At 42.2% G+C, this 19,391-nt stretch overlaps 1 protein-coding gene across 1 annotated transcript in view; it reads left to right on the top strand.

Annotated features, from left to right (window-relative positions):
- LOC103736356 (zinc finger protein OZF-like) overlaps window positions 1-18,678 on the top strand; it is a 47,041-nt gene extending 28,363 nt beyond the window's left edge. The window contains 4 exon segments of the mRNA XM_029564817.1: window positions 16,073-16,182; window positions 17,423-17,861; window positions 17,864-17,930; window positions 17,932-18,678. Of these exon segments, the coding sequence (XP_029420677.1) occupies window positions 16,073-16,182; window positions 17,423-17,861; window positions 17,864-17,930; window positions 17,932-18,571 (1,256 nt within the window). The 3' untranslated portion in view covers window positions 18,572-18,678.
- The last annotated feature ends 713 nt before the right edge of the window (window positions 18,679-19,391 follow it).

Genomic DNA, 19,391 nt, shown 5'->3' on the forward strand with positions numbered 1-19,391 from the left:
ATATATTATATTTGGTCCTTTTGAGACAGGGTCTCCCTGTAGCTCCAGCTGGCCTGAAACTCATTATGTAGACCAGGCTAGCATCGAAGTTGTAGAGATCCGCCTACCTCTGTCTCCCGAGTGCTGGGACTAAAGGTATGTGCCACCATACCCAGTGGTTTTTAATATTCTTATTGAGCTTTTGTACATTTCATACAACAGTTCTTAATCCAATCTAGATCCCCAATCTGTGCCTTCATGTTCCCCCGCCCCCGCAACTGGACCTTATGCATTCTACCATACATATTAAGTTCTATCCAGTCAAGCATTTGTACCCAGATTTCCTTTAGAGCAAGTTCATCCACTGGAGTTTGGTCAACCTATCTAGAGATCTTAATGAAGGTTTACTCTCCCTCACCCAACAGTAATCATTTGCCAACAGTTCCCAGGCTAGGAGCAGCCCACTGCCCATTTTCCTTGCTTCACTTTGGGCCTTTGTCTGATTGGCATGGGTCTTGTGTATGATGTCACCATTGCCACAAATTCACATGAGCAACTTCCAGTGGCCTGAAAGCCTATCCCTATGTTCATGGACCAACCCTGGCTCTTACAATCTTTCTGCCCTCCCTTCTACAATGGTCCCTGAGCCATAGGTAGGTAAGGTTTAATATAGGAGTCCTATCCAAGGACACACATTCTGCAGTCTCTTATTCTATAAAATGTAGTCATGTGACCTTCTGTGTGCTTCACATTCTGTTGCATAAGGAAGCTTTGCTGATGAGCGTTGAGGTATGCACTGGTATTCTCTCCACCTCCTGTTATGCTATGTTTGGTGAGTCTTAGGTGTAGAGGTTCCATTGTAGATATGTCACCTAGGGCTGAGCAGCTCGCAGATGTATATTCTCCATGTGTAACCAGTTGTAGAATTCTGCAATAGCCTCCATCTGTTGCAAAAGGAAGATTCTTTGATGAGTGGTGTATGATATATTTGTCTGTAAATATAAGGATCCCTATTTAGCATATGGCAAGAAATTTCATTTGTCTAGAGGTGTGACAGAGATAGGGATTTCTCTGGGATCTATGACCTCTCCAACTATTATGTATTTGGCTATAATTACAGTGTCACCCATGAGTTTCCTCCCATTAAGAGGGCTTTAAGTCCAATTAGATTAAGCTGTTGATTACGCCCCCCTCCCCCAGATAACAGTACCACTACTGCACCAACAGAGGTATTTTGTTGTGTCAGTTGTTAATGGTTATTAGGCTTTAAGGCTGGGTTGAACTGATTTTCTGCCTTAGCAACTAGCATAGTATCCTCTAGAACTATGAGAGCTAGTCTTCAAGGAAGAAGCTTCTAGATCAGTTCCTGCTCCATTGCTCCAAGTCCTGTGTCTGAAGTATGTCCCGTCTTCAGCACTAGGATCTTATCTTTGAATTCTGGGAGATCACCAAGGGCTCCAGCAATTGCCTGTGTTATTTGGGGGAGTCTCTTGGACTACTCTGATCAACCACTCAAAGGGAGGTTACTCCTATCTGGCACTGTGCTCCTTGCCATACAGCCCCAAGGTATACACATGTACTAATGTTCAGTCACTGTGTGTGTATTTCTCAGGGGTTTCCCAAACCAATACATTTTCCTCGGCTTCCAGCAGCACCCAAGCTCCATTCATCCCTCCTCCCCCCTCCCCAGTCCAAATGCCCCCATTTTCCCTGCCCTTCCCCGAATAACAACCATTTCCTGAGTTTCCTTCTCCCCCACCCCTATAGTCCCCTGCATCTCCTTCCCTCCCAGTTGAACACCCCCCCCCCCCCGTTAGCACCTGTTCCCTACTATCTCTCTTTCAGACTCTTTCTTTCCCTTTACCTCCTGGCTTCCTTTACATTTTCCTGGCTCCTGCTGTTACATCAGGATATATGTCATATATAAGGGATTGGTGCTAAGATCTGAAACTGAGGGAGAACATAAGTCACTTGCTTTTATTACTTCATTTAGTATAACAATTTCTAGTTCCATCCATTTACCTGCAAATTTCATAATTTCATCTTTTCTTACTGCTGAGTAGAACTCTGTTGTGAAAATGTGAAAATGTTTTCATTACCCATTTGTCAGTTGAGGGACATTTAGGTTGTTTCCACTCAGTAGCTATTGTTAAAAGAGCAGCAGAGGACCTGGGTTCAGTTCCTAGAACCCACATAGCAGCTAAAAACCACCCATAACTCCAGTTCCAGGGGATTGGAGGTCTTCTTCTGGCCTTCATGGTCATTGCAACATGTGGTGCACTTATGTACATACAGGCAAAACATTTATACACAAATAAACTTAAAAAATTGAAAAGAATAAATAAAAGATATTCATTAACTATTTATATTTTTTCAGTTTAGAACTTTAAGTTTCATAGCCCATTAAAAAAATTTGGGATTGTTGCCAGGTGTGGTGGTGTACGCCTTTAATCCCAGCACTGGGGAGGCAGAGGCAGGTGGATCTCTGTGAATTCAAGGCCAGCCTGGTCTACATAGTGAGTTCAAGGTCAGCTGGGGCTACAGGGAAACCCTGTCTCTAAAAGAACCCCCCCCTCAAAATTGAATTGTTTTCTTGATTTTTAGTTTTTGAGTTCTTTGTACATTCTGGATATTAATCCTGTGTAAGATACATAGCCTGCAGAGATTCTCCTATTCCGTATGCTGCCTCTTCACTTGGCTGATAATTTCTTTTGCCACAAAGAAGCATTTTAGTTTAATGAGGTCCCCTTAGTAGAATGCTGTCCTCTTCTGAGTGACTGGAGTCTTATTCACAAAGTTCTTAATTTTTCTTTTATTTTGATGGGTATTCCCTACTTTTTCTCTAGCAGTTTCAGAGATTCAGTTCTTACATTTAGGTTCTTGATCTTTTTGGAGCTGATTGTGCTCAAGGTGAATGATAGGGATCTAATTTAATTCTTCTAAATGCAGACAACTAATTTTCCCAGCACCATTTGTTGAAGATACTATGTACATTTTTGGCATATTTGTCAAAAGTCAAATACTTGGGGGCTGAAGAGCTGGCTCAGCAGTTAAGAACACCGACTGCTCTTGCAGAGGACTTGGGTTTGGTTCCCAGCACCCACATGGCAGCTAACAACCATCTATAACTCCAGTTGCTTGGGATCCAGTTCTCTCTTCTGGCCTCCACGGGCATTGTACACACCAGTGCACTTAACATACGTGTAGGGAAACACTCATACACAAATTTCTTTCCTAATTAAAAGAATTTTTTGGACTCAAATCTAGACATATGGACCTATATCTGGGTCCTATATTTTATTCCATTGATCTATTTTTGTACCAGTGCCATGTACCAGTAACCAGTTTTTTTGGTTACTACTATGGCGTTGTAGTATAACTTGAAATCAGATATAGTGATACATTTAGCATTATTATTTTTCTTAGAATAATTTTGTCTAATCTAGAGTCTTTTGTGCTTCTGTATATATATATTTTTTGGTCTTTTTGAGATAGGGTCTCCCTGTAGTCCCAGCTGGCCTAGAACTCACTATGCAGACCAGGCTGGCCTTGAACTCACAGAAATCCACCTCTGCCTCCTGAGTGCTGGGATTAAAGGTGTGTGCCACCACACCCAGGTCCTTCTGTATACATTTTTTTTTTTAACCATTTTACGATTGGTAATTGTATTGAATCTATAAATTGCTTTTGGTAGGATGACCATTTTTACAATATTTATTCCCTTAATCCTTAACATATGAAGTCTCTCCATCTTCTAGTGTTTGCCTCAATTTCTGCACTCTTTCAAAGTTTCATTCGAGACCTCTTTCACTTTCTTTCATTTCCAAGGAATTGAATTTATTTATTGTTTTTGGAGGCACTTTGCTGAATGTGTTTATCAGTTGTAGGAGTTTTCTGGGGGAGTCTTCAGGGCCTGTTATGTGTAGAATCTTATCACCTGCAAATAAGGGTACTTAGATTCTCTATTTTTTTAAAAATATTTTTATCTATTATTTTTATTTTGTGGGTATGAGTGTATTACCTGCATGTGTGTAAGTGTACCCATGTTGTGCAAAGCCTGCAGAGGTCAGAGGAGGGCATCAGATCCCCTGGAACTGGAGTTACAGATGGTTGTTAGTCTCCATTGTGGTCACCAACTGTGGCTGCTCTCCTCTGTCTATGGTTGCTCTCCTGCTCTCTCAGTTCCTCTGATCAGCCGTCTGGTCCAGACCCCAGGGCTGGTGAGGAGTCTGTGCCAGCGTCACCACATTCAGATGCAGGAGACCAGGTTCAGTGACACAGATCTGCTTTATTGCAGGAAAGTATGGGCTTATGTAGGGGTAATAGTCCAATCATAACATGGCATATGGGATCCCTTATTAGCATGGCAGACTAGTATCCTATTACAATCTAGCAGGCCAGATGCCCTATTAGCATGATAAGTTTCAGTTTCTCTAAGTTTCGGATTCCTGGAAACCATGTGACTCACAGTTTTCTCTCTGATAAGAAACAGGAAGCACTGCATTCCAGCATGATAGGTATGTAAGGCAAAAGGCAAAATCAGTCACAAGGTTTTCCACAATATCACCCCCTATTTTTTCATTTTTAAGAGTGAGGCACAGTTCAGAATATGTAGCATACTGATATCAGTCCAGGGGCTGTATGTGGCGGATTTTTCTGTTGTGCATCAAGGCAAGGTAGAATGGCTTGGGAGGCAAGGGATTGATCCCTTATTGTGGGCCCCATCCTTCAAGATGTTGAGTTCTCTCAAGAGCAGGCTGGGCTAACTCCCTGCCAACCAGTGGGAGTTGAGGTTCTTTGCCTCAGCATTGTTGTCCCCACCTCAAGTGTCACCCAGCATTATGGACTGTCCCTGTCTTAGGTTGTCCCATCTTTTGGGATCTTACCCATCATTGACTATCAGCCCTCAAAGGGTGAGTCCCTTGGTATGGTCTGGCAGAGGGAGAGGCAATGTATCAAGCTTTGGCCCATGCAAAGTCCTCTTAAGGGGCTAAGAATTCAACAAATGCCAATGGAGCGGGGTCGTCCCATCTGGGGTAATGATGGGGATTAGGGAGTGGCAAGTTCTAGGCATCGGTCTCACAGTCTGCCAACAGGAGTATATATCGCAAGGCATTTCCTGTGGCTCCGGCAGTCAGGCTGTTGTCTCAGGTCTTTTGCATGGTTGTTCAGTAAGACTTTTCACCTATGCTCAAGCCTGTTTTTCATATCTCTATTATTATAGGGTGGTAAGGGTAAGGAACATTGGGTACTTGTTTGCAGAGACATGCCTGGCAAGATCTAGAGGTGGGGCAACAGCTAACTGAACCAGAGAAATACGAGTTTTAACAAAATTATCAAGACCCTTAACAATGCAGGGTCCAAAAATCAGGAGTTCACACAATAAGGAACATAGACAGGGGGTTCCCTCTGGTTTGAGGTTTTGATTGGCTATAGTCTCTGTTTGTGAAGTAAGATACTTAAGGTCGCCCCAGGTTATCGGGTGTGCCGTTGGAGCCTGTCGCTTTCATGGTCTACAACGCTGGGTTGGTCTCTCAGTGGTTGAGAAGTACGCTGCTTCCTCAGGACTGCCATCTCCGGGGTCGGTGGTTGTGGAGGGAGGTTTTCCATCATAGGCAATTCTGATGTTCCGGGCTGGGATCCAAATGGGGGCTGGAACATTATCTGAAAAGACACAAGCATAGCCTCGCCCTTGTGTTAGCAATAAATGGGGCCCCCTCCATTCGCCTGTGAGAGGGTCCTTCCATCTCACCATGGGGGCAGGTGTAGGCTGAGTGAATGCCCCCCAAAGGCTTTATTGCTGGTGGGAGGCCATGGGAATCAAATTTGAGAAAATTTAGGACAAATAATGCTTGTTGTATAATGAAGTTAGGATCCTTATAGTGAGGACCCTTGTCAATATTTCCCCTCATTTTTTGTATTTGTTTAATGAGTGTTTGGTGGGAACGTTCAATAATTCCCTGACCCTGAGGATTGTAAGGGATACCTGTTATATGCCTAATATTCCAGTCAGAGCAAAAATGGCTGAAGGTAGCAGAAACTTAATAAGGACCATTATCTGATTTTATTTGCCAAGGAACTCCCATAAGGACCATGGCATATTTGACAGTCCTTATGACATGAGATGCCATCTCACCAGAGCAGGCCAGCACAAAATGGACCTTGGAATAAGTGTCAATAATATGATGGATATACTTGAGCTTGCCAAAAGGAGAAAAATGAGTGATGTCCATTTGCCATATCTTGTTGGGGCTAAGGCCTCTAGGGAGAGTTCTGGTGGGTTGTAATGGTCCCAGAGGTAGAAGAGGGGCACAAGAGGAGCAGGCATGGACCAAATACTTGCAGCTCTGAATTGGTAGAATGGGTAGAAGCCTATGTATAGCTTGGGGAGAAAGATGAAAACGGGCGTGTAAGTCTCTAGCTTGTTGAATTATGGTGGAGTCTAGGGTGGCACTCAGGACCAGTTTGTCAATGGCGGCACTTCCCTCTGCCTGAAGCCCCAGGAGATTGGTATGAGACCACAAGCATTGACTATGCCAAGGGGCAGAGCGCTGCTTGAGTAATAGTTGTAATGAGGACAGCAACAGATCAAGGGGACTCTGGTAGGGCCAGAAAGCTGCAAAGGCCAGATGTTGTAGAGTCTGAGCTACATAAGCATTGTCAGAAAAAAATATTACAGGGAGTTGTAGGGAGATCCTGAAAGACCTGTAACATGGCTGAGAGCTCTCCGAGCTGTACAGATCCCTGGAAAGGGAAAACCTTATGTGAGGAGAGTTGTCTTTCCTGGTAAATTACATAACCAAATTTGAATTTACTAGAATCAATAAAGATTAGAGGAGCCTTAGGAAGAGGGCTATGCTTTGGGAGTGCCTGGGGAAATAGGGACAGGGGAAGCTGTCTTACTCCTTGAAGGAGTTTATGTTTAGGATAATGATTGTCATATTTCCCCTGATAGACTAGTAGGAGAGTTTGGAAGCCATGGTTGTCAAGGAACAATTACTGGAGCATGTGAAGTGGAAGGGGAAGAACCAACGATTTGGGTTTGTGGCCATACAGAAGGCAGGAGGTGTGGACAAGTTTAAGGGCTAGCATAGCCCATGCCTCAATAGCCAGCCAGGGCGACCTTGTGAAGTTGACTCCATGAAGAGTGGACCCATATTAGGGGACCCTGGGTCTGCCAGAGCACTCCCAAGGGGGTGTTTTTAGTAGGAGTAACTAGTGGTTGGATGGGCCACTTTGGCTGTATCCTATTTACAAATGCTTGGGACAGGTGAGAATTGAGCATTGTGACAACACGTTGTGCCTACGGAGAGACCTTGCAGGGAATGGAGACCATATCAGTACCCTGCAAAAGGTCAAAGTGGTGTAAGCTCTTCTGTGGACATGGGTAAGAAGCCCCGTATCCAATTGATGTTGAGGGTCTGCACCTCTGAAAGGGTAACCTCATCTGGTAAGGTAAGAACAGGAGCTATGGGCTGGATGACATCTTGAATAGAGTGGCTCAAAAAGGTATAAGGGGCATGTAACTGTATTTTATATGCTGCAATAGTAAGACCTAATGCCTGGAGGTTTGAGTTTTTGAAAAGATCCTTGTAAGATCTTAAGATCCTTATGGGTGGTAAGAATGTCATCCATATAATGTAAAATATAAACCTCAGTCAGCAAAGGTCTGCAGGCATGGGCCACATAATATTGGCAGATAGTAGGATAGTTTTTCATGCCCTGAGGCAAAACCTTCCCTTGATAGCATTGAACTGGAAGGTTATGGTTAGTGGCAGGTATAAAGAAGGCAAAATAGGGCATGGAGAGGAATAGAGAAGAAACAGCCCTTAATATCTGTTATAATAATTGCGTATTCTTTGGGAATAGCAGCAGGGTGTGGCAGTCCAGGTTGAAGGGTCCCTAAAGGCTTCATATGCTCATTAATAGCCCTTAAATCATGTAAAAGTCTCCATTTTCCCAATTTCTTTTGTATTACAAAAATGGGAGAATTATAAGGACTAAGGGAGGGCTCGATATGACCCAAGGATAATGGTTCCTGGACGAAAGAGATCAAGTGAGTTAATTTATGTAAAGGAAGAGGCCACTGCTCCACCTGTATGGGACAATTAGTGTCCCACGTTAGTTTGATGGGGGGTGGCTTGGGCAGCAGAACAGTGGCCATTAGAATTGGGGGTGAGGGTGGAGGGCATTACCTAACCACTAGTCTACAATGTGGTCATCATAAAAGGCTTTGTCATCTGTAGTTAAACCAGCTTCCATGTCAGGAAAGCTATCTCTCCTCCACAAATTTTGGGGAAGCCCTGCGGCTAAGAGCGGCCTAACAGCTCCTGTGTTGCTGCTCAGATCAGTCCAGATTACCAGACGTTGGACCTGTTGGGTGTTCTGTAAACCCCCAGCTCCTTGTATAGGGGGTCCAGGTTTGCAGTGCCAATGAGACAATGCTTCCTCTTGTCTGATTACAGTAATATTGGCCCCTGTGTCAATTAGGCCTTTAAACTTATGGCCATCTAGGGAAAGTTGTATCATCCATTGGACATGGGGGGGTGTATTCCCTTACTTTCTCTCTTTGGGGCGGGGCTGAGAGGTGCCCCATTGCCCGTTTAAAGGCACCTTCTGTATGGGTTTACCATCTGCATCCACCTTAGACCTGCATTCTCTTGCCCAATGAAAGCCTTTGTGGCATCTTGGTCATTTTGAAGGGGGAACATGGTTCCTTTTGGCCTCTTTCATAATCTTATTAGGACAGGTACATGACCAATGGCCCTGTTCCCCGCAGGCCCAACATTTGCCTTTGTCAATCTTGGCTTGTGGCTGATGAGCAGCCAGTACCTCAGCAAGGGCCGTGACATGGGCCTGAGTGGTCCCCACATCTCGGCAGGCCAGAATCCGTTCAGAGACAACCTTGTGTCTAACGGGTCCTATGGCAAGGCGACACTCTGTGGAGCAGCCTTCATATACAAGATCCTTGAGCAAGGCATCGGCAGCTCCCTGATGACTGATCTATTTACACTTTGTTGGCATCTCTCAACAAAATCAGAGAAAGACTCACTTGGTTTTTGTATCAATTTGGTTAATTTGGTATCACCGCAAGTTGGCATACTTCAAAAAACACGAAGCGCACAAAGCCATACTTGTTCAAAGTAGCGGGGAGGTCCCTGTGCCTGAGCTTGGGGGGGGGGTCTCAAAATTGCCACGTCCTACTAGAGCATCAATTCCAATGTTTTGGATGGTGGCATTTCTATTGCACTCTGCCTGTTGTTCACATTCATCTTGGTAAGCAGCTTTCCATAAAAGGAAATCACCTCCCTGTAAGCAGGCACAGGCAATATTCTGCCAATCATAGGGGGTATTGGCTGAATGACTGATTGTATCTAATAACTGACCAAACCAGGAAGAGTGAATGCCATCCTCAACTGCTCCCTTATGCAGCTTCCTTAAGGTATCATGAGAATATGGATTCTAGACATTGGGGTTCTGTTGTCCCTGATTGAAAGTAACTGGGAAGAACTGTGGAAAATCTCCCATTGTATCATAGAAGAGGGGCCTAGGCGGGAGGGGCTTCCAGTCCTCCTCCAGGAGGGAGGGGTAGATAGACTGGGGGGAAACTTCCTTAAAGCCAGTATAAGATGGTAGAAGGTAGCCACCGCCCCATAATGGCAGAGCAGAGGTGGTCTTAACTTCCTGTTTTTCATCAAGGGGGCTCTCAATCCCCAATTCCTCATTTTTTATATCATCATTAGCAGTCATTGTTTCATCAGAACAAGAATCCGTTAGTTTTGTTTTAACTGGAAATGCCTGGGTCAAGCTGTCCCCAGCATCCTGTTGTTGTATTTGCTCATCTATCTTCTTTAATAGGAGTTTGTCCTGTTTAGGGGCTTCAGGGGGAACCCCCTGAAGGGAGGCCAGAATGGCTGTCACAATGGGGTAGAACAGCCCAGACTGTGGGCTGACTTCTCCCTGACTTCTCTATGCTGGGTGAAGAATTGAATGCAAGCCCATTGTTTAGGATCCCAGCAACAAGAATCTGTAAACCAGGGGGCAAGAGTTAGTACTTCATCTAAAACCTTAGTTACATCCTTTTCTGTTACCCTAATATGCCTACTTCTGAGGAGAGGAGCCAGTGCAGCAGTGTGGAGGCTGGAAGCAGCTGGATGACAGTCCCCATACCAGAGATCACTCACCCGGCAAGACGTACCCAAAGGGACTCAGGAACCATTCAAGGAGACGATCAGCAAAGACAGGAGTGGCACACCCAATTGAAGATTGCGAACCAGAAGAAAAAGCAGAACAAAATGAAAGCAGTGAGCAACCATGGGAAGAGCACCGAGAAAGGGGGCATTGGGAGCCCAAGGTGTTACAGCTCAGAGTGTTACAGATCTGTGAAGAGGGGCGTCCCAGTCCCACATTTGGGCGCCAGCTATGGTCACCATATGTGGCTGCTCTCCTCTGGCTATGGTCACTCTCCTGCTCTCCCAGTTCCTCTGATCAGTTCCTCTCTCAGGTCCTCTGGACCCCAGGGCTGGTGAGGAGTCTGTGCCAGCGTCGCCACATTCAGATGCAGGAGACCAGGTTCAGTGACACAGACCTGCTTTATTGCGGGAAAGTATGGGCTTATATAGGGGTAATAGTCCAATCATAACATGGCATATGGGATCCCTTATTAGCATGGCAGACTAGTATCCTATTACAATCTAGTGGGCCAGATGCCCTATTAGCATGATAAGTTTCAGTTTCTCTGAGTTTTGGATTCCTGGAAACCATGTGACTCACATAGTTTTCTCTCTGATAAGAAACAGGAAGCACTGCATTCCAGCATGATAGGTATGTAAGGCAAAAGGCAAAATCAGTCACAAGATTTTCCACAACACTCTATATGGGTGCTGGGTATCAAACTCTGGTCCTCTACAAGAGCAGTCAGTGCTCTTAACTTCTGAGTCATCTCTCCAGCCCTTCCTTTTCTATTTTTATCCCTTTTACTTCCCTTTCTTGTCTTTCTGCTGTGGCTAAGACTACAAGAACTTTATTAAATAGAAGTGCAGAGAGTGGACATACTTGCCTTTTTCCTTATTTCAGTAAGAATGCTTTACTTTATTTTCATTTACCATGATGCTGGCTATGGTTTGTTGTATATAGCCTAATTGAAATGTGTGCCCCTAGTCATTCTCCAGGGCTTTTATCATGAAGGATGTTAGGATTTGTTAAAGGTCTTTTCTGCATATAATGAGATGATCTTGTGATTTTTATCCTTGAGTCCATTTATGTTTTTGTTTTGTTTTGTTTTGTCTTCTTGAGACAGGGTCTCCTTGTAGCCCCAGCTGGCCTGAAAGTCACTATGTAGATTACCTTGAACTCACAGAGATCTGCCTGCCTCTGCCTCCCCAGTGCTGGGATTAAAGGTGTGTGTCACCACACCCGGCTTGAGTCTATGTGACAAAATTATATATATTTATTCTTTCATGTTCAACCATACCTACATCTTTGAAATCAACTTGTTTATAGCAAATGATCTTTGCGATGTGTTTTTAAATTTGATTTGCAAGTATTTTCTTGAGAATTTTTGTGTCCTATGTTCATTAAGGAGATTAATATATAATTGTGTGTGTGTGTGTGTGTGTGTGTCTGTGTATCAGAGTAGTATAGGCTTCATAAAGAGAATTTGGAAATGTTCCTTCCCTTTCTGTTTTACACAATTATTTGAGAGTGGTGTTAGTTCTTTGAAAGTTTGGTAGAATTCTGAGGTGACTCCCTCTGGACCTGCAATATTTTTCATTTTCTATGTCTGGCTTACTTTGGTGTTTCTGTTGAGACAGTTTGTTTCTCCTTTCTGAGTGGTACTGGATATTGATGCTGCAGGTGAAGGCTGCTCACTGAGAGGAAACTTTATACAAAATGGGAATAACTATCCATTCTGATACTTGTATAATTAGCAATATGGAAACCCAATATTTATGGCAAAAACCAGGCAAATAGCCAGGCATGCCCACACTTCTCATCCTAGCACTTGGGAATTCCAGACCAGCCTAGGCTATATAGTGAGACCCTGTCTAAAAAACAAAACAAAACAGAAACAAAAAACAGAAGGAAAAAGAAGAATCTATATAAGTAGTCAAAATATGCAAAATTATTCAGCATACTTACCCATTAGGGAAATGCAATGTAAATTACATTCAGATCAATCTAGTTTAAGGCACAGTGTTTCTTTCCAGGAAAGAGAAAGATCCAGCTTATTCTTGAGGATATAAGGTGAAAAGAAGGAGAAAAGGAGCCCTTTCATTGTTAGTGATAATTATTTTTTACCGAAATGAAGAGTACAACTACTCCATGATGCAGGTCTGCCACCACTGGCTATATCCATGACGGAATGAAAATATGCTGTGGTGGTTTCAACAAGTGTCCCTCATAGGCTCTAAGTGTTTGAACAGTTGATCAGTTGGTGGCACTATTTTGGGAGATTTAGGAGGTGAAGCCTTGTAGAGGAACTACATCACTGGGGATGGGCTTTTGAGAGTTCATAGCATTGCTCCACTTCAAGTTTCTCACTCTGCTTCCTGTGCCTGATTGAAGATGTTAGTGCTCAGCTTTCTGCTTCAGCTGCTTCCTGCCATGCCTCCCCCACCATGATAGACTTTTATCTCTCTGGAACCATAAACCCAATAAACTCTTTCTTTTATAAGTTGCTTTGGTCATGGTGTTTTATCACAGTAGCAGACAAGTAACTAATAATTATGCATACAATACATATGCCTGCTGGCCCATGTTTATTGTAGTGTCATTGACAATAGCCAGGATACTCTATCAGTCTAAGTTTCCATTGGTAGAGTCATGCATAAAGATGTACATACAAATGGACTATAGTTCAGCTATGGAAGAACCAGAGGATGTTGTTTCCAGGAACATAAATGGAAGTACACCACATCATATTAAGTGGGATATCAAACTTACAATGACAGATGTCACATGGCTTTTGTCATTTGGGAGAGTAGTGAACCAGTAGGATGTTAGAATGAGAAGAATAAGAGGTGGGTATGAATAATGAAGGTCACTTAATTTTTGCATTTGACACTCAGCTAGCCACAGGATAATTTCAGTTTATGCAACTGAATAATTTTTTCTTCACCTTTAAAATAAATTTATTTATTGATTTTTATGTATGTGTGTTTGTGGGGTGTGTGTGTGTGTGTGTGTGTGTGTGTGTGTGTGTGTGTGTGCATGTGCCTGTATGAATTTCTGTGCCACATGTGTACAGGTGTCCATAGAGGCCAGAGAACATTAGATCCCTCTGTAGCTGGAGTTACAAGTGTTTGTGACTCACCACATGGGTGCTGGGAACTGAACCTGTGTCCTTTGCAAGAGCATCAAGTGCTCTTAACTTCTGAGGCATCTCTCTAGCCCTCACCTTTAAAAAAAATTTCATTTTATGTGTCTGTGTATGCCTGAATGTGTATATGTGCAACATATACATGCAGGTGGTTTGCTGGGAACCAAACCTGGGTCCTTTGAAAGAACAGCAAGTGCCCCATCATTTATTTATTTATTTATTTATTTATTATTTATTTATTTATTTATGTGTTTGTTTGTCTATTTATTTTTCAATAAACGTCTTTATTAATCCACCTACAGGCATGCACATCATACAACATTAGCCAAAAGTTTTGATTTCCAGAGCTCATCTTTTATTTCACTTTATGTGTATTTTATTTTATGTGATTGTATTGCCTGCATGTATGTAACTATTGTTTGTTGTTGCAATGCCTATGGCGGTCAGAAGAGGGTGTTGGATTCCCCTGGAAGTGGAGTTACAGATGGTTCTTAGTTACCATGTAGGTGCTGGGAATCAAACCCGGGTTCTCTACAAGAACAGCCAGTTTCTTTCTTTTTTTTAAATAATAATTTGAGAATTTCACACAGGCATATAAGCATATAAGATATAAGCATATAAGATGTTTTGATCAAATCCATGCCCACTCTCCCTCCTCCAACTCCTCCCATATCTCCCCATCACTTTCTTTCTGGTAACTTCATGTACTCCTCCTCCTCCTCCTCCTCCTTCTTCTTTTTTTTTTTTTTTTTTTTGGTTTTTTTGAGAAAGGGTCCCCCTGTCCCCCCCTCCCCAGATATTTTCAAAAGTTTGGGCCTTTGGAATGAAGTATGTTGCTAAGAGGCCCAAGAACATTTTGACTTTTAGCCAAGAAACTGGCTACTTTTCTTTGGGATCTTTTTATACTAACTGCATAGCCAAGTCCTACCTCCTATTCTTATCACACCATCCTCTGAAGAGGTTACTCAACTTTCAGATAGGGAATCGGGATGCAGACCACTCTGGCTTCTTCCATGCTGAACAGGGATGCAGGCTGAGGCAATTGGAGTACCCCTTCAGTGGGTCTATCTAAAAGACCCCCAAATCGCATAACTCTTATCTTGAGGAGGAAAAGAAAGTCTGAATCGTGAATAGGAGATGTGAAGGAGAAGTAAAGGCAAGAGTAGTTAGCATTACAAGTTCTAGACAGGGAACTAGAAAAAAGTCAGAAACAGGGCACATTTCAAATGTTCATATGAGAGTCCACTGGACTTCCTTGACGAGAGCTTCCAAAAGTATCCCTCTATTGGGTTCCTCCTTTCAGGCATTTTGATAGCTGAAGAACAGCCAGTGATCTTAACCATTGAGCCATGTCTCCAGCCGCTCATCTTTTATTTTTAATAAAAATACTTATGTTATTTTAGAAAACATACCTGGACCCAGGTGATGAAAGAGATGTGCATAGACTAAGGTGGGTTAAAGGAAGTACTTGGAGGAAGCTGTCTTCTAATTTGGAAGGAAGATAATGTTCAGTAGAAAACCAAAGAAGGATTCTTCAGCTATTTAGAAAACAAATTTAAACATATGTATAACAATCCTTTCCCTAGCCTATATTTCTGCTCAGAAGAAAGATATTTGACCAGGATTGTATCATATTAGTAGTTCATGATGAGTATAAGTAGTTCTTATTTCACATATGAGAGAGGTGTGATGCAGGATGAGATGTGTACTATTAATATAATAGAGGAATGGAACAAGGGGGGAATAGCAGTTGAAAATTTGGGTGCAGACCCTTTCTGATGCTCTAGGATCATTGTGGAAGAGGGGCAGAAAAATTGTAAGAGCCACAGTGGAGGATAAATACTAGGAAACCATGTTGTCCAGGCACAGTAGGGCAGTTGTACATACTAACCCACAGTGTATGCATGTGACAATGTGCACAAGACCTGTGCAAGCCCAAGCCAAACAAAAACTCAGCATGGACAGGGGAAGTGGGCAAGAAGCCCCATCCCTACCAAAGGAACTATTGACAGTTGATAGCTGCTGGGAGGAGCGTCAATTTTCTTTTAGGGTGTGATGATGGTTGACCAGTCTCCAGAGGATAGACTCACAACCAAGCACATTTGGGGAACATGAATTAGACTCAGTAAGCCTTAAAGAATGATAATAGAAGACATGAAATCCTGGAGGATAGTAAGGTGGGAGTGGGGATTGGGGAGCGGAGGTCTGGATATGACCAAAATACATGGTATGAAATTCTCAAACAACAAAATATAAAGGATGTTGTGCACAGAATGCTATAGCTGAGAAGTAAGTGAATAATTTATCTCCACATTTCAGCACAGAATTATAAAAGCAACAAAGAGGGGGCTGGAGAGATGACTCAGTGGTTAAGAGCACTTGCTGCTCTTGCAGAGGACCCAGGTTCAATTCTCAGCATCCACCTGGCAGCTAACAACTGTCAGTTACTCTAGTTCCAGGGGAATCCTACACCTTCTTCTACCTCTGGGGCATTGCATAACATGGGTACACTTAATGAACATGCAGGCAATACACTCATGCACAGAAAATGACACAATAAATAAAAGATTTTTTTTAAAGCAACTAAGAAACTACTTAGGACTGCCATATGTATCAGTATGATTTGTTATATTAAGGACTAAAATGTGAGCATTTGTCATGATTCAGTATAATTTTAAACTTACATAAAGTGAGAAGTAATGGCTTTAATCTTTGAATTGAATTCACAGTATATTTGATTTATGAATAGTGATAATTTTCATATAATTTCAGGTGTTCATAAAATGTGTGCTCCAAGTGAGACTGGCCTGGAAAATCAAGAGATACATTTTTGGCAAATAGGAAGCACCAACAGCAATCTGTCAACTGAAGAAATGATTGAAGTAGGTAAAACATTGATATTGAGGACAAACCAAAGTTTGAATTTGAAAATGAAGAGTATAAATGGTTCAGAAATATTTGTGACCAAAGGCAGACTGTACGCTGGGTCCGTAGTGAGCCTGATAAGAGGCAGACTGGTGAAGAACTTGATAATGTAAATGTAACCCCCCTCTGGCATCCTGAACATCTTACTCTCCCTAACTAGATTCAAAGTTCTGTATTATGTTTAATATAATCAACCTGGAAAATTCATCTGCACAAAACCAATACTACTGACACATTAAATGTTTCATATTTAAGAGACCTATAATAAATTAAGTGAATATTAGAAATCTTTTGTTTGAATATTTTTTTATTTTAATCTTAGTTTTTGTTTGCATGTTTTTGAGTGCACTCATGCATGCAGTGTACATGGAGGACAGAAGAGGGCATTAAACCTCCTAGAACTGGAGATAAGGACACTTGTTAGCTACCATGTAGGTGCTGGGAACAGAACGTGGGTCCTCTGCAAGAGAAGCCATTGCTCCTAATTGCTGAGCCACCTCTTCAGCCCTGAAATCCTTTGTATAGCACTTATTGTCCAAGACATGTCTCATGTAAGTAAGCAAACCATTGCATGTAATGTATGTCTGGAACAAGACAAAAGTCAGAACAATATAAAATGCACATCAGGGGGAATTATTATAAATGTAGTTTTGTGAAAAATCTTTTTAAAAAGTAATTTATTACTTTTATTTTAATTTTATGTATGAATGTATTGCCTGTGTAGGTCAGAAGGCATCAAATCCCCTGGAACTGGGGTTATGGACTGTTATTAGGCAATATGTGGGTGCTGGGAATTGAACCTGTGTCCTCTGCAAGAGCAGTCAGTGTTCTTAACTGCTGAGCCATCTCTCCAGCAGACCCCTTTTAAGAATATTTTAGAAAGAAAAAAATATTTTTTTAGTATTTTATGCGTATGAGTGTATTGCCTGCATGTATGTGAGTGCACCCGTGTTGTGCAATGCCACAGAGGCCAGAAGAGGGCTTCGGATTTCCTGGAACTGGACTTAAGGACAGTTCATAGCTGCCATGTGAGTGTTGGGAATCGAACCCAGGTCCTCTGCAAGAGCAGTCAGTGCTCTTAATCACTGAGTCAAGAATAAAAAATGTTTTTTAAGGAAATCATCTCACAGAATATCAGAAAGTTCATGCTAAAAGCCCTAATGATATAAAATCTTTAACAAATTCTTTTGTCTGAAGGCAGGACAGGGGGAACAACAAGAAATCCATCAAGGTGCAAAATCCTGTGAATGTAAAGCGTGTCTGAAACTGTTTAACCAGAAGTCACAACAGGGAAAAAATACCATATACCACTCAAGTGTGAAACCCTATGAATGCAAGGATTGTCAGAAAGCTTTCTCTTATAAGTCAACCCTCACTGAACATCAGAGAGCTCATACAAGAGAGAGGATCTATCAATGTAAAGACTGCAGTGACGCTTTCCCCTCCAAGTCAGAACTCATTGCACATTATAGAACTCATGGAAGTGAGAAGTCCTTTGAATGTACACAGTGCGGGAAAGCTTTCTTCTGCAAGTCAACCCTCACTGTACATCAGAAGAAGCATGCTGGTAAGAAGTCTTACGAATGTGAAGAATGTGGGAAAGCCTTCTATTATAGGTCAGTACTTATTGCACATCATACAACACAGAGAAGAAGCCCTATAAATGTGAAGAATGCAGTAAAACATTCTGCCACAAGTCACACTTAACATCATAGAACTCATACAGGTGAGAGACCCTATGAATGTAAGCAATGCAGGAAAGCTTTCGTCTGCAAGTCAGCCCTTAATAGACACCAGAAAATCCATACAGGTGAGAAGCCTTATACATGTGAAGAATGCAGTAAAACTTTCTTCTACAAGTCAGACCTCACTGCACACCATAGAACTCATGCAGGTGAGAAACTTTATGAATGTAAAGAATACGATAAAACTTTTTACCATAAAGGAAGCTTAGCTCGTCATCATAGAACTCATACAGGTGAGAAACCCTATGAATGTAACACTTGCAGGAAAGGTTTCTACGAGAAGTCAACTCTCATTGTACATCAGAGAACTCATACAGGTGAAAAGCCTTATGAATGTGAAGAATGCTTGAAATCATTCTCCTGCAAGTCTGAGCTCATTGTACACCATAGAATCCATACAGGAGAGAAGCCCTATGAATGTGAAGATTGTGGAAAAGATTTCTACTGCAAGGCAACTTTCACTGTACATCTTAAAATCCATACAGGTGAGAAACCCCATGAATGTAAAAAATGTGGTAAAGCTTTCTACCGCAAGTCAAACTTAAATCGACATCATAAAATTCATAGAGATGAGAAACCTTACAAGAAAGCTTTCTTATGAAGTCAGAACTGACTCAACATCAGAAAACTCACACATACACATGAGAAGTCTTCTATAAAGAATATATAAAAGTGCTTTCCTGTGACTCATCTTAGTCAACATCAAAAACTTCATACAGCCAGATGTGGTGGCACAAGCTTTTAGTACCAGCACTCAGGAGGCAGAGGCAGGCAGATCTCTGTGAACTTGAGGCCAGCCTGGTCTACATAGTGAGTTCCAGGCCAGCTGGGGCTACAGGGAGACCCTATCTCAAAAAGACCTTACCCCCCAAAAAACCTACCACCAACAAGAAAACATACAATGAGAAAGCCTATCAGTATAAAGAATGTAGGAAAATGTTCAAATGTTTTACTATGAATCAGTCCTCACTCCACATCAGATAATGTAAGAAACCCTATAAATGTGAAGGTGAAGAATGCAGGAAAGATATATATATATATGTCTTTTTGAAGCAGGGTCTCCCTGCAGCCCCGGCTATCTTGGAACTCACTATGTAGACCAGGCTGGCCTTGAACTCACAGAGATCCACCTGCCTCTGCCTCCCAAGTGCTGGGACTGCCGGTGCGCCATCATGCCCAGCTAGGAAAGATCTTTCATAATGCATACCTCATTTAATATAAAAGAACTCAGGAGGAACTTTAAGAATGTAAAGAATAAGAAAGCTTACAGGTTGTCAGTCCTCTATTGACATTATAGAGTGTGTAGGTGTTCAAATTGATGAAGACAATTTGGATGAAAACTGTGTACCATAATGGAAACCTGCAACATCTGAAAACCTCTATAATTATGAGACACCATGTCTCTAACGATTTATTATAAG

This window comes from Nannospalax galili, unplaced genomic scaffold, assembly GCF_000622305.1.
Source record: "Nannospalax galili isolate Female #2095 unplaced genomic scaffold, S.galili_v1.0 scaffold558, whole genome shotgun sequence".
NCBI classification, from domain to species: Eukaryota; Metazoa; Chordata; class Mammalia; order Rodentia; family Spalacidae; genus Nannospalax; species Nannospalax galili.